We start from the raw sequence: 15,000 nt of genomic DNA, 5'->3' as shown, positions 1-15,000 counted from the left end.
ATATTGCTTTATAAGCTGTTCTGCTCATGATGAAATCCAATCATTCACAAATTTTATGCAAGCACTGTATAGGGATTTAGTATGTAGCAAAACACTGGATAGCGTTGAACGCGCGCGCTCAAAATCCGGATACCCATTGCTATTCACCTCCGAGAATTTCGCGCGGAATTTGCTCCCGAAAATGTTGTAATCTTTGCGCTATATTATCTCATTGTTTTAGTATATACTAAAACAACTATTCGCCTCAATGTCGGTGGCTAGTGGTGGCAAGGGCGTAGCTAGGGGGGTCCTGGGGTGCCTGTGACCCCCTTTTTTATGTCTGATGAGTCTTTTTGACACAGAGTGACCCCCCCCCCCCCCCTTCTCTTTGAAAAATCCTGGCTACACCGCCGAGTGTTGGATATTAGGCTGATTTAGCAACAGAACGGGAACGTCAGTGGCGACGTCGTGCGCAGCAAAACCACCAATGAGAATTTAGAATGGAGAAGAAAAGAGTGGAGTCTATTCTATTCTGAATTCTCATTGGTGTTTTTTCTGCGCGCGCCGTCGCCACTGACGTTCCCATTCTGTCGCTAAATCAGCCTAATTACCGAACCGCGAAGCATCCACCTCCACTTCAGTGAATGGTTGCGCCAACACAATACTGGACAAACCCTTGATGAGCAAATAAAAGTGGCTCTGCACGTAGGTTTTAGCCTGTGGGCAAGCTCACTTGTTTGGCGTATTGAGTGAATAAGGAAGACATCTGTTTACAAACACTGCTTTTGTTATTCAAATGTACCAACTACAGGAACAAAAGACCTTTTGTTTCAACAACCAATGAGGCTCTGGTTGGTACTTTAATGACAATAGGTGATGTCAATGATATCTTCCCTATGATTGCAAAGCCGCGAATGCGTGAGAAGAATGGGGCAAGGAAAAGTGCCCATTCTTCTCACGCGCTGGTGGCTCCGCAGCCAAAATATTCACTAAATACTCTGTTTACAGGCTGGCGAAATTTCAACTTTTTTGCCGTTCTTTTCGAATTTATGCAAGAACAATTGGAGTTTGAATATGCCTATGTGATGGGCAGACTACCTGTATTAACTGTTGCACAGCAAATTCTCCATAGAGGACTAACTATACTCTATACCATCAAAGCTCACACAATACACCACACACATGTTCAAATCTTACAAGAATAGAATAGAGTAGAATAACTGTTTTACCACGACTGGATTGTGTGGATTGATCCAGGTCCCTTAGTTAAAATCTTCAACCCGTTTTAAATGGTGAGAGTTTTGGCCTCAAAATTGTTAAAATTCGATGAGCAAGGATGTTTAAAAATAATTGAACAGTCTAAAAAATGCTCCCTTCTCGTTTAAGAGGAACAAAAAATTACCCTTCTGCCTCAGTTCCAAAAGATCTCATTTTTATAGCCCACTTTTGATATATTAAAATTCAGTCCTAAAAAAAAGGCATCATGTCGAGGCTCTGGGGAATAAACTCATACAAATCCTCATATTTATTCCCCAGAGCCTCAAGATGATGCTCTTTGTTTAGGACTGAATTTTAATATATCAAAATCGGTCTATACTTTGCTTGACATTTAGATCTGTGATTGAATGACAAAAGAATGGCAAGTGTATCCAATTCTTGTCAACATATTGTTTGACACAACAAATTCCAACAAATAGTATTAAACTGTCAACATTAATTTCTAGAGACTTGTCAAAATCAGCAGAGGGGTGGAAAAATGGAAAATGAGGGAGACCAACAAGTTTTAAGCCCCTGAAAAGGGAGGGTCTAAAAAACCAAAAAGGCAGTTCTAAACTAAGGGAGGGTCACATGAATTTCCACCCAAATGATCATAGCATTTTCTTATTAAAGTAGTTCAACCATCTATACATTGTAAAGGACATTCAAAGTTCTTGCTTAAAAAACCAAGACAAAGACATGCAATAAGAATTCAAATGTATATGGAAAGTAAATGGCCAACAACAACTCAAAAGCAAAGTCACTTTCATAAATTAACATACCGAAGAAAACACCAGTGAGATTGGGACTGAGCAGTCTAACCTCAAGACATACAAAAAAATACCTTCAAATTGGATATAATGTTCACAGTTAAATTTATTAGAAAATGTTTGAAAGAAAGTGTTTCTATGTTAACAACAAATAACAGAGGCACATGACCTTGAAGCATGCAACTTGCAACTCTTTTCCTTGGAACAAAGCTGGGGATTTTAAAACACCAATTTTATGCCCAAATATGGACAAAAATAAGGTCGAAGCTGCACATGTTGGAAAATCCACAAGCAATCCAAATAAGGAAATTTTTATAATCAAAAAACCCCATCTCTAGATCTGAACCACAGTTAAACGCTTCCAAGGTTATGAGCTTCTGCAACTAATAATTATAATGGCTTACCGGTATTTTTATTTTGAAATTTCCCATGTTCTGCCAATCTTTAAAAATTTAATATTATTATTGTGAAGACAGGGCACAATACTTTGTTCCAAACCTGATTAACACTAATCCATGATTAAACAACAATCAAGATTTAAAAATTTTCCCTTTCAAAAAAAATCTTAATGATCATAAGATCATAAGATGGTGGTGGCTAGGAATTGAAAAAAAAGGAAAGTAGAAAGGGCAGAGTTCATTTTTCTCTCTTAAAAATGGGACAATCACATGACTTTTGTCGTGCATATAATTTATTTGTGGGTGGAGTAACATCACTTGCGCCTGAGTGGAGTGAGGGTGCAAATGATGCTATGAGGGACACAAATAAACTAAAAGTATATGCCTGACAAAAGTCGTGCGATTATCATTATAATTTATCAATACACAAAGCCAAATCGTACAAATTCATTTAATAAGAAAAAAAATGTTTAACTGAGATGTAGCATGAAGCTATGCTATGGAAAATTGTTGCTACAATACGATCACCTAAACAAGAGCAAAAATCGAGAAAAAAATGAGCAAAAAATAAACTCATACAAACATTCGCACCAACTCTGGCATTGAAATGGTATCCTCAGGATCTCATCGGCCAAGTGAAGTTGTTTAATATGTCTGCAGCCAATCAGAATCAGGGCAGCAAATGCATTTTCAGCCCGGGCATTTCCCACTTAGCCCACAAAAAGGCATGTTTTACAAAGGGCAATATACTGTAATTGTCATTTGGCCGCGCACATTGATAATAATGCAAATTTATTTTAAGAATATTTTTGCGTTTAAAGTTATCTTTTTGTAAGCATGGAGGTTACCTTTACCAATATCAAATTCTTCTGAGACATTAGGCAATACTTATCGGTATTATTATTGTCAATGTTTCAGTGGAATTTGTATGTTATTGCATAATTCTGAGTTGAATATCTATCATTCAGTTCTACTATAATCCTGAGCTTTGGACACGTGTATGGGCAAAAATAACCAAATCCTTGGTCAATAACCCATATATACGTGTTATGCAACCATAACAAAGACACCCTCTCTGCTTTCTATCCCAAGTCACCTGAGACTTTATAGGGCTTAAACCCTTTGCCTCCTCAAATAGCCGATAATAGATTTTACGCTGTCTAATGCCAGACAATTTTACTACTCATTGGGAAACATTATAGCGGCTAAAGTTAATTCGGCTACCTTTTCAGACCATTTTGCCAAGTCATTGAAACGTCTTTATGTACAGAGTTTTAAACATCATATCTCCCCTTTGGAAAAAGAGTCCTATATTTTATTATAACTCTTTTATGAGACCCACTGTACCGTCTAATGTCCTGTCCTCACTTCCCACAACTTAAACTAGCTCAAGTAGAAAAAGCCAGATCGCAGTATTTTAAGGAATGCCACCACAAGGCAGTCATGCAGCCTTTTCTAATAGGCTCTTGCGGATCGTGGCAAGACATGCCTTATGATGAATCTCTTTCTTTCTATCCCCAGGATTTTCATTTTTAAAGTTAGTGGGTATGGTGGATTTACTTTTCCATTCACATGCTCCTAACTGAAACACTTCCACTGATAACTCTCTTGAAGACGAGTTCATGTCTTTGAAGCCACCAACCACATAAAGGGCTTCCTGAAAGCATACCATGTTTGCAGCTTGACGACACACCTTGAGGTTACTCATGACTTGCCATTCATCAGTTGATGGATCATATACCTCACAAGACTTCAATACTGTACGACGCCCCCCAGATTCCTTTATGCCACCTGCTATGTAGATCTTGCCACTCAAGGCTGCTCCAAAGGCTCTATGTCTTGCTTCAGTCATACCTGCAACCTCCTCCCATGTGGCTAAAATAGGATCAAACCTTTGCACTGTTTGAGATCCTAAAAACGAAAGCCAATTAGGACTTCCTCCAACTAAGTAAAGGTGTCTTTTAGCACTAACTAAAACAGCTCCATAGCGAACAGTTGGTGGATCCGCCACAGCCTCACAAACATTCTCATCAAGCTTATAGCGAATAACACCACAACCAGATAATGCATAGATGCAACCACCTAGAACTGATAAACAAGAAAAAAACTCCCAACCATGTTTTCCTTCAATTGTCCCCCAGGAATTACTGGAAGAAGAAAAGTATTCTATTACTCGAGATTTTCCCGGTCCAACACGCTGTCCCCCGAAAATGCAAACTTTATCTCTGTATTGAACAATAGCATGATCTTGATGTTCAAATAACATGTCTGGCAACTGATACCAAATGTCTTTCTGGGGTTGATAGCATAACGCAGTCCTGCCACCACAAACAAAAATTACATCTGCATAACTCTCCAAGCACTTCCTGGGTGGCTTGGCAGCATTCTCACAGAAGGGATCAACAATGCACTTCACTGATCTCAACACAAAACTCAAAGTCTCCTTGCTTGTTGCTACCAGTTCTTCATTGACCAATTCATCAAAGAGAAAGTCATGAGACATGGATTTCAGACGGACTTGACTCAACAATCCAGCAAAGTTGCCTTCTCGTTCACTCTTCTTGTGAGACACCCACTTTACTATTCCCTTAAAAATTTCTTCCTCGGAGCCAACAGTGACATAATCACTGGAAACCCATTTCATGACTTGCTCAATATCCAACTTCACAAAGTCCTCTGTTTTCATGACTGAACTGAAATTTGCGTTAATAAACCCGCAGGACTCCTCCATTAATTCCAAACAATGATACTTGTCGGCAAAGTAATAATTGAAAATACAGTTTTCAATTGTAATGTTTTCCTCCAAACAATTACAAGCCAAAGCCTTCAAACCTGGTAAAAGAAGATAATCTGCTGCCGCCACTAAGTTGTGGGCGGTATCCTTGGTGACTGCAACATTACCAGTGTAAACGTATTTAAGAACTTCTTCCATGACTGACCCCGTGGCTTCTTCAAGTTCTATCCTGATGAACTGTTCCTTTCCCTCTCTCATGTCACTGACCAGAAGTGAAAGAAAAAACGGGCTTGCTGCTGCCAACACAAGTCTGTGAGCTTTAAACTCTTTGTCTTTTACTGACACTGTTACATCGAAGAAACTCTCTTTTCTTCTTAGAGCATCCAGACGATAGATAAGTTCCTGACAGTGTTTTGATGGATCTGATGGCATTGGCTGTGAAAGGTCCGCCATGTTGGAAATCGATGCGGAAGTGCTCAAATCTTCGATTTCGAATTCAACTGCTTCTGCGTATTCTTCCATGTCGATACTCGCTGAACTTTGCCACATTATAATGCGTTGGTTAAGAAATAAAAAAAGTTATCACTGGTTTATAAAGAGAGGAAAATACCGTGTGATCAAGGTATAACCGGTCTCAAACCCAGTCTCTCTCTCTCCCTCTCTCTCTCACTTGTAACCTCTGCAAGTAAACCTCCACCCCCTCCCCGCTAAACCCTGATTCAAGGTGGGGATTAGCTGGGAAAGGAACAACAGTCCTCAGCGGGTAGGGATTGGTAACTTTCGGTTTAAGCAGCCCTCTGGGTGCAGGCAGTAGGTGAGCCTGCTTATTTGCAGTCAGCGAATATTCATCTCAAGAGGTGAAGTGAATGGTTTTTTATTTGCATTGATACAGAAGATATTAAGGTATCACGGTGAAGCTTAGCCCGTTCCAGGCTCTCAGCTAGTGGAGGCGAGGGAACGAGAACGAGCAAAAGAAATCGAGCGAGGTCTGGAGGGCCCCTTCTCCCAGATCCCGCTCGATTTCTTTTGCTTGTTCTCCTTCCCTCGCGCCTGCATTATCTGAGAGCCTGGAACAGGCTAGGTGAAGCTATATCGCAACCATATCAACACGATCTCTTTCTCAAATGAATGTCAGTTTGCTCCAAATGAAATACAATCCTCCATTTAAATTACTCTGTTCAAGGATTTTTGGTAGCAAATGAAAAGAAAAAAATGTAAAAGCAGCCCCTCGACAGGATTTGAACCAGGAGCACCCACTTTGAATGAACTATTTTTATCCACTTTATCACTAAAGATCATCTTACCAAAAAAATATGCCGATTATTTACGAAAACTAATTAGTATATGTATAAAGTAACTGTCGAATAACGGTTAAGTCTAAAGCTTGATTTTAAAATGGTTAGCTTGCTCTTGAAGTTTGGTAACCGACATTTTTCACTGCGTAAGGTTGCTTCTTAGCGGGTGTTAATTTGGAAGAAAAAATTATTCACACTAATAAAAAATGATGACCTCGCAGTTAGTGATGTGGTAGATAGTCTAGTGGTTAAGTGAAGGGGTTATAAATCATCCGTTTCTAGGTTCGAGTCCTGCGAGTCCAGAAATTGGGGTTTGGCTTTTAAAAGAATATATGTTCATTTCCCATGATCCCTATCAAGCTTTCAGTGTCCAAAATGAACGATAATACTTCACTTGGAAGAAATTGACAATTAAGAATAATCCCTGGTTGGCTGAATAATCCTTGGTTACAGTTAAGAATAATTCTTCAATTGATGGAGAGACTTCGTTGCCAATATCGAAAGGTTTTACCAACCTCAAACCCAATCTCCCCCTCTCTTTCACAAGCCTGTGTAAAAGGAAACACTAAAAGCAGGAATCCAGACTCCATAACGTGGAATCCGGAATCCCGAATCTCTACTGCTTAATTAAACCTAAACTTGCCACCGAGTTTAACAAAGTGGAACATATAAATTGAATGCACAATCATGCATCATTTCGGTCTTAAAACTGTAATTGCGAATGCTACAATTTAGGTCAATTGGATCCCTCACGTTGGTGGAAAAGACTGATAATGTGTATTCTAAATCACCAGTAGTTTCATCATGAATACTCTTGTTTTTCGGCCATTTTAACTTGATCAAGATCAATAAACAATTGTTTATAGCAGTTTGTTTATTGTTTTTGATCAACTGTAGACATCATATATGACGTCATGACCAGGATCGGGATTGGCCGATATAAGCGTTCGGGATTTCGGAATGAAGGGAACATTTTGGGCGGGATTGAAGAACCCTATTGGGGACACTCAGTAATAGCTAGAACATAATCAAAGGATCGAAGGAAAGACGGTAAAACAACTTATTATTTAATAAATTTTAACCGTTTTTACTTCTACGTAAACTTGACCATGTACGATAAACAAATTTCGATTATGATCATTAGTTTACTTGATGTCTCCTTTCAGAAGGAAATGTCCACTAAGAAGACTAAATGATAATCAAGATGCACAAGAAAACAGGCCTCGGTTGTTCAAAAGGTGAATAACGCTATCCACCGGATAAATCACTATCCAGTGGATAAACACTAGCAAAACCAATTGAGTTATATAGTAGACGGTGATTTATCCAGTGGATAAGTTGTTGTAGTTCTCGCGAATGGCAGATAATTCTGGTTTCCAGATTCCGGATTCCGGATTCTGGATTCCGGCTTTTAGTGCGGCCCTTTGAACAGCAACACAGCACGGAGACGGCCTTACTTAAGGTTAAGAATGATATTTTGATGTCTATAAATGATCAACATGTCACCTTGCTCGTATTATTAGATTGAAGTGCAGCTTTCGACACTATACATCATGATAAGCTGATTGGTCGTCTTGAGTCTGATTTGGGAATAACTGACAATGCGATTGCCTGGTTTAAATCGTATCTATCTGACCGGTTCCAGCAGGTCTCTGTAAATGGTAGTCTGTCTGATCACTTCCTTTAAAACAAGGTGCTCCTCAAGGTTCATGTTTGGGCCTCTTGCTTTTCATTATCTACACGCACAATCTGTTTCAGATCGTTAAACGCCACCTCCCACAAGTCCACTGCTATGCAGGCGATACACAGTTGTATGTATCATTCAGCCCTAATCGATCTGCGGATGTTGATTTTGCCATCAAGCCCATGACTGACTGTATCAGTGGTATTAGGAGCTGGATGATTTCAGATAATCTTATGTTAAACGATGATAAACTGACTGTATTTTTAATTATAGGTACTAGGCAGCAGCTGGGGTGAGCACCAGTTGCATAGGGTTGGGTTGACTGATCTTTGTCCTGTAACAGTAGCTAGGCCAGGGCTCATGGTTCGATGAGCATCTCACTATGCATGTCAACTCATATAAGCAAGTTATGTCGGGTGTTGCCTTCTACCATTTGCGTAAAATCAAATGCATTCGCAAGACATTAGTACTTGTCTCGAGAATCAATGGAAATGCTTGTCCATGCATTTTTTACATCTTGCGTTGATTATCGCAACAGTCTTTTGTACGCTGCCCAACTACCAGCTTAACAAATCATTGCAGAGAGTTTTGAACGCCTCAGTCAGGTTAGTTTGTAATGCGCCTAGGTTTTGTCTCATCTCACCACTTCTGCGTGATCTGCATTGCTTACTGCTTATCGCGTTAAAAACAATTCACGGCCTTGCCCTTAAATCTCTATGCGATTTACTAACATTTAAATCGTCTTCATATAACCTTAGATCTTCAGGTAGTATTTTACTTTCTTTTTAGTCTTTTTGTACCCGTTCTTTATCCTTTTGGTTTGTTTCTTTTAAAGTAATTACACTTGTAATGCGCAGCTGATCATTCTCATGTTAAGCTGGGCCCAACAGTATGGCGGGTGGACGTTTGATCTAACGCTCTCCCTGGAACTAGCCATTTTCTTGTAAAACTTGCCAATCTTATCGAGGCTGCTGCGTTTTAGATTTTTTATCTCTGTAGGAGAGGCAGGGTTCGACTCCCCGACGAATTTGGTGTGCCGGCCCCGTTTAGGGGGTGCTCCCTCTCCTGGGCGATCCCCATTTCTGTTGTTTCCATTTTCTGTTGTCAAGACTTCCGGGCATTGCACCTCGCTCGGGGGATCGCCTAAATACAAAAAAATCTTATCGAGGCTGATTCTTGGCTGAGCGATAGCTACTAATAAAGACAAGCTGCTTATAGCGCGAAATTTTAAGGCGAAATTATATGAGAAGAAAACGTTTAAGGCGTGGCTCTGAATGCTCGGTTAAATCTGGGAAAATCATCACCGACATGAATTATCAAGACCAGAAAGATTCGATTCATTCCTTAAGAAAAGTGGTGACCGAAGGCCTCGCGAGCATACGTGCTGATATGGACAAACTCCGACACGAACTTAAAAGTCATTTGAACGAAGTTAGGGAGAGGATCAAAGTTTAATTTAACCTACACTCAAGAAGAAATCAACAGCTTAAACGATAAAACTGTCAAAAGTTTGGAGGATTAATATTCATAGGTCGCGTGCAGTGTCTTTATATCTGATAAAACACTGCATACTAATGAGGAGGTGTGGTTATCAACAGTGGTTATCAACCGTGCCTTCCACCTCTGCGACCCGGGTTCAACTCTCGGCCCCGAGATCGCATGTAGGCTGAGTTTCAGTCGATCTCAACCTGACTCCGAGGGTTTTTCTCAGGGTACTCCGGTTTTCCTCCCTCAGCAAAATCGGCTCACAGCGTATTCCATCAGGCTGTGGTGCTGTGCTCCGAGGTCATCCATGGGTCGTGTTCAGGGGCCGAGTGCCTAGCCGGCAGCACAGCTCCTTCGGTCCGATCTCGTTGAGCCGCGCCCTTAGCAATTCAGTCTCCGACTGCGTGTAAGGGTGTTTAGCACGTCACGTATTATTATTATTATTATTATTATTATTATTATTATTATTATTATTATTGTTAGTTTCCAAAGAAACTGTGGTGCTGCGTCGGTGGGGAAGTAACACACAAAAATTTGGTTTCATCAAACGAGTTTATAATGTAAATTGACCACCGTACAAGGATTCTAAAAGGTTACTTTTTGAGCGTTAGCCCTTTGTCAGAGCGAATCGAAGAAATATGGGTCGTTTGTAGTTTTTATAGTGGAGTAGGAGCCAAGCTATTGGTGTTAACATGGCAACTTGAAAAATAGGAATATATTAGTTAAATGAAAAGCGTTCGTTAATACCGTTAGGATTAAGGGTGCCGATTTAGAACATGAAGTTTTGTTCCAGATTCTTGCGGCTTTCCGTCGTACCTTGATGTAGGGAAAGGCCGCAGATAGCCTTGTGTAGTTTGGAGTGGTAAGTGAGATAAAAATGACGAGCGACTGGCTTAGATGCATCCATGCCATTCTTCTCAACATCGCGAAGGTGTTCGCGGAATGGATCGCCTAGTCGAAATCAAGTTCAAATCAGAGGAGATGTGCCAATTCTTCGAAAAATGTGGCTATCCTGTCTCTGTGGTCAAAGCGGGCCATCATCGCGCCAAACAATTTGATCGACAGTCAGCACTACAAACGTCACTAAAGGTAGCTGCCCTATCCCCTACCCCTACCCCTTTCCCCCTTTCGACGCCTGCTACGCAGGCTACACTAAAGGATAAGAATGACAGAATTCCGTTCACCCTAACTTTCCATCCTCATAATCACGCAGTCAAAAGTATCAGTCTTAATAACTTTAAATTACTCCAAAAATATCCCGAGATTGGTAGAATCTTTTCGCAACCTCCACTAATTTCATTCAAACGGGGGAAAAACGTAGGCAACTTTTTAGTTAGAAGCGCACTCAAAACTAACGAGCAACCCGGCACTTTCAAATGCGCGCGCTCAGGATGCAAAACTTGTCCTTTCACTCTTAACTCTAGCAAAATATCGCGGGACCTAAGCGATCTGCTAAGATCACCGATCTTTTCACATATACCTCCGCAAATGTTATTTATTGCATAACCTGTACGTTATGCAATAAATTATATATACATTGGTGAGACAGGTAGACGACTAGGCGATCGATTCCGCGAACACCTTCTCGATGATGAGAAGAATGACAAGGATGCATCTAAGCCAGTCGCTCGTCATTTTAATCCGCCCTAACGACTCCAAACAACACATGGCTATCTGCGGCCTTTCCCTACATCAAGGTCCTACGGAAAGCCGCAAGAATCTGGAAAAAAAATCATCTTCCAAATCAGCACCCTTAATCCCCACGGTATTAACGAACTCTTTTCATTTAACTAATGTATTCCTATTTTTCACGTTACCATGTTAACACCAATAGCATAGCTCCTACTCCACTATATAAAAAGTACACACAACCCATAATTCCTCGATTCGCTCTGACGAAGGGCTAACGCTCGGTAAGTCAGCTTTTAGAATCCCTGTACGGTGGTCAATTTACATTATAAACTCGTCTGATAAAACCAAACTTTTGTCTTATAAGGAGGAGGTTTATCGATATAATTAAAGCCACTGCACGAGGTGTATTATCAACCATTTGATAGGTCAATGGCCTCGTGAATTAATGAGTTTTTGAACTATTCTTTAAATATCTATGCAAGGTGATGATGATACAACTATCCGCTCCCTTAATGCAAGAGGCCTGTCCGACCACGCGAAGCGAAGAAAGACCTTTCTATGGTTGAGGAAAAAGAGCTTTGTTATATGGTTTTTGCAAGAGGTTTATAGTACACGTGAAACCTAAATTGAATGGCAATCTGAATGGGGCTATTCAGCAAATTTCACAAGTTTTTCCACCTCTAGAGTAGGCGTCTTTTCTACTTTTCAATAATAATTTTCAGGCGGTTTCGAATTCTTAAGAATTTTATCGTCGATCCTGAGGGGAGATTTATAATAGCAGATATCAACATTTACACGCCTACACGGATTATCCCATTTTCTTTAAAAATATTTTTGAGAAGATGTCTTCATTTGATTGCGATTTCATAATTTTCGGTGGGGAAAAAGTCTATAAAAATAAAAAAAGGTGGCACCCCCTCCAACCACTTAAAGTCGAGACAAAGAACTAGAGTCTTAAGTAAACATTTGTATTGATCGGTGATTGGCGCGTTCTCAATCCTGCTACTGTAGGGGATGAAGTTTCCGGTGTTGTGGCTGTCCTCTGTGAGTATATGGGTGGGTGGGTATAGCAGGTCCACATCAGCTGAATAGCTGCCAAAACTCCAACCTGCTCAAACAAATAAATAACAAATAAACTGCGTTTCATGATGCGTGGAGAAGAAAAAATCCTGAAATTCGATGCCATCTTGACTTTTTTCTCGTTAGCCAGACATTGTTTCCCAGCATGGTAACGCAGATATTCTCCCTGGTTACAGGACAGGGGCACCCAACCAATCTGTTCCTCACATTATCTGTTCCCCAGAGGAATCTTGCTGGCTGGCAAAAATACAGGTGTTTCAATTAGCTGGCTGGGAAATTTTGTTATTGATAGAGGTTTTGCCTGGGAATTACTGACTTTTTCTAGCATTTCAACCCGAGCTGGCTGCAGAAACTCTGAAGACTGAGGACGACTAAAAAACAAAAAAAAATAAAAAAAAAGAACCCTTTCCCTCTCCGAGAGAATAGTCACAAACATACGACGGCTGATCAGAGTGATTGCGCTTGCGGAAAAAACCTGTTTTGTCCCGGTCTTTTGTTCGGTCGTTTTGGATCGAGGGATTTGAAAGCGAGCGGAATTCCTGGCTGGGAATCCAACCAATTTTATCTAGCTGGCTGGGAAATTTCTTGTGTGTCTTGCTGGAAAAAAGGAACAGATAATGTTTTCCCAGCAACACTGAAAAACACCTGAAAATGCCTTAATAACATTTATTTTCATTAACTGGGGTATAATAATACAATTTACAACAAATTGGTCGTTGGGTGGGTGCCCCTGACACTGGACTGACCATTCACTGCCAAAACAAAGAGGACCTGATTTCTGGAAATTAAATACCCATCTCTTATCCGAGGAGTACAAAGATCAAAACAACGTCGATGCGGTCTTATTGTGGGATGGTGTTGTAAGTTCGAGCGCCGTTTATTCTGAAGCTTCCCTGATACTTGGCAGTTTTTGCGAAGGGAGAGCGCAGCAAATCACGGCTTCTGGTGTTATACCCATGGAAAAAGTGCGCGAGCCTAACCTCTGAAAGTAACTACGAAGGCGCTATTCCGTGAAGACATTTATGGACTAAAAGGCATTTGAGATAATTTCTGCGCGCTTGTAGGTTAGGCCAGCCAAGTGTTGATTTTAACTCCTCAGTCCCTATTGATCGACCTTCAATGATAAATGCGGCACGTCTATTTAGCTTATCTACGTAATCTTTGCTCCCAGCCCCAAAACTGTCCCAGACAGGCGAACAGTAATCGAATAATGGCAAGACTATATATAGTATTGTAGCGCTCGACGCAGAACACCTAATCTTGACGAGATCTTGTTACACATAATTATATTCTATGTGGTCCTTCCAAGATAGAGTGTCGTTTAGGAGGACCCCAAGATATTTGGATCTTATTGACCCTTTCTAAACGGGTGTTAGTGATTTCTATAACTAGATCGTCAGCCTCTGCGGTCCTCTGATGGGTACCAACAAGCATAATCTTAGTTTTCTCAAGATTGAGTATTAGAAAATTAGCATGCATGAAGCCAGCTTAGGACATCAGTTAGGCCACCAGTTAACTGAGCTTGAATTTCACTGACAGACTTGCTTGCAAAATAGATAAGTGTATCGTCAGCATAAAGCTCGACGCTACAACCTTGAACCGCCAAGGGTAGGTCATTTATGTAGATAATAAAGAGTAAAGGGCCGAGCACGCTACCCTAGGGGACCCCGAAAGGTATAGACTGGGGTTCAGACAAGAGCCCATTTACGCAAACACTTTGAGTGCGCGTGGTTAAATATGACCTAAACCACTGGACAGCAGAGCGATTCATTCCTAGTAAAGCTAACTTATCTAACATGATGCTATGATCTAAGGTGTCAAAGGCCTTACTTAGGTCTAAAAATATAAGGCCAGTTAATAGTCCTTTGTCAATGTTTTCAAGCAGAGTGTTTGTCACGTGTATGAGGCATGTGGATGTTGAGTGAAGTGGGCGGAAGCCAGATTGGAGAGGAGAAAAAAGCCTATGCTCCTGTACATAGTTGTAGACCATACGGTGGACAGCCCGTTCAAGTATCTTGGAGAAGACGGGAAGTACTGAGATTGGCCGAAAGTTCTATGGATGCGATTTCGATCCAGCCGTTTATGAACCGGCGTGACAATAGCAAAAAGAGAAAAAAATTGACTAAGCACATAATCCACCAGATGTGCTTTTATTATCAAAGTTCTAATATTGCTTATTAAATAAAATAAGCTGTTCTGCTCATGATGAAATCCAATCAATGACAAATTTTACGCAAGCCCTATATAGGGATTTAGTATACAAAACAGTGAATTGCGTTGAACGCGCGAGCTCAAACTCCGCACATTCATTGCTATCCACCTCTGAACATTTCACGCGGAATTTGCGCCCGAAAATGTTGTAATCTTTGCGCTATATTATCTCATTGTTTTAGTATATACTAAAACACTTATTCACCTCAGTGTCGGTGGCTAGTGGTAAGCCTTTTTTTTAAGCAAACAACCTACAATATTTAGGTAACAAAAACGCCACAATCTGGCGAGTCTGTTTGACAGAGTGACCCCTCCCCTTTGAAAAATCCTGGCTACACCCCTGAGTAGTGGACATTTACCGAGCCGCGAAGCAGCCACCTCCACTTCGGTGAATAGTTGCTAAAGAAAAATCTCCAAAAGCGACGCCAACGAGAACAATACTAGATTTTAGCCTGAGGGCAACCTCGCTTGTTTG

General features: G+C 40.7%; 2 protein-coding genes across 2 annotated transcripts in view; both read right to left on the bottom strand.

The window, feature by feature from the left end:
- The window catches only part of LOC137979636 (kelch-like protein 3), a 142,389-nt gene that overhangs the window by 62,794 nt on the left and 64,595 nt on the right, over window positions 1–15,000 (bottom strand). The window lies entirely within an intron of this gene.
- Window positions 3,846–5,591, bottom strand: LOC137980517 (kelch-like protein 3). Its single transcript, XM_068827978.1, has one exon. The coding sequence runs from the start codon at window positions 5,589–5,591 to the stop codon at window positions 3,846–3,848; it is 1,746 nt and encodes a 581-aa protein (XP_068684079.1).

This window comes from Montipora foliosa, chromosome 12, assembly GCF_036669935.1.
Source record: "Montipora foliosa isolate CH-2021 chromosome 12, ASM3666993v2, whole genome shotgun sequence".
In the NCBI taxonomy this organism is placed as follows: Eukaryota; Metazoa; Cnidaria; class Anthozoa; order Scleractinia; family Acroporidae; genus Montipora; species Montipora foliosa.
Note: the sequence above shows the minus strand (reverse complement) of the source record. Positions and strands in the feature narration are given on the sequence as shown.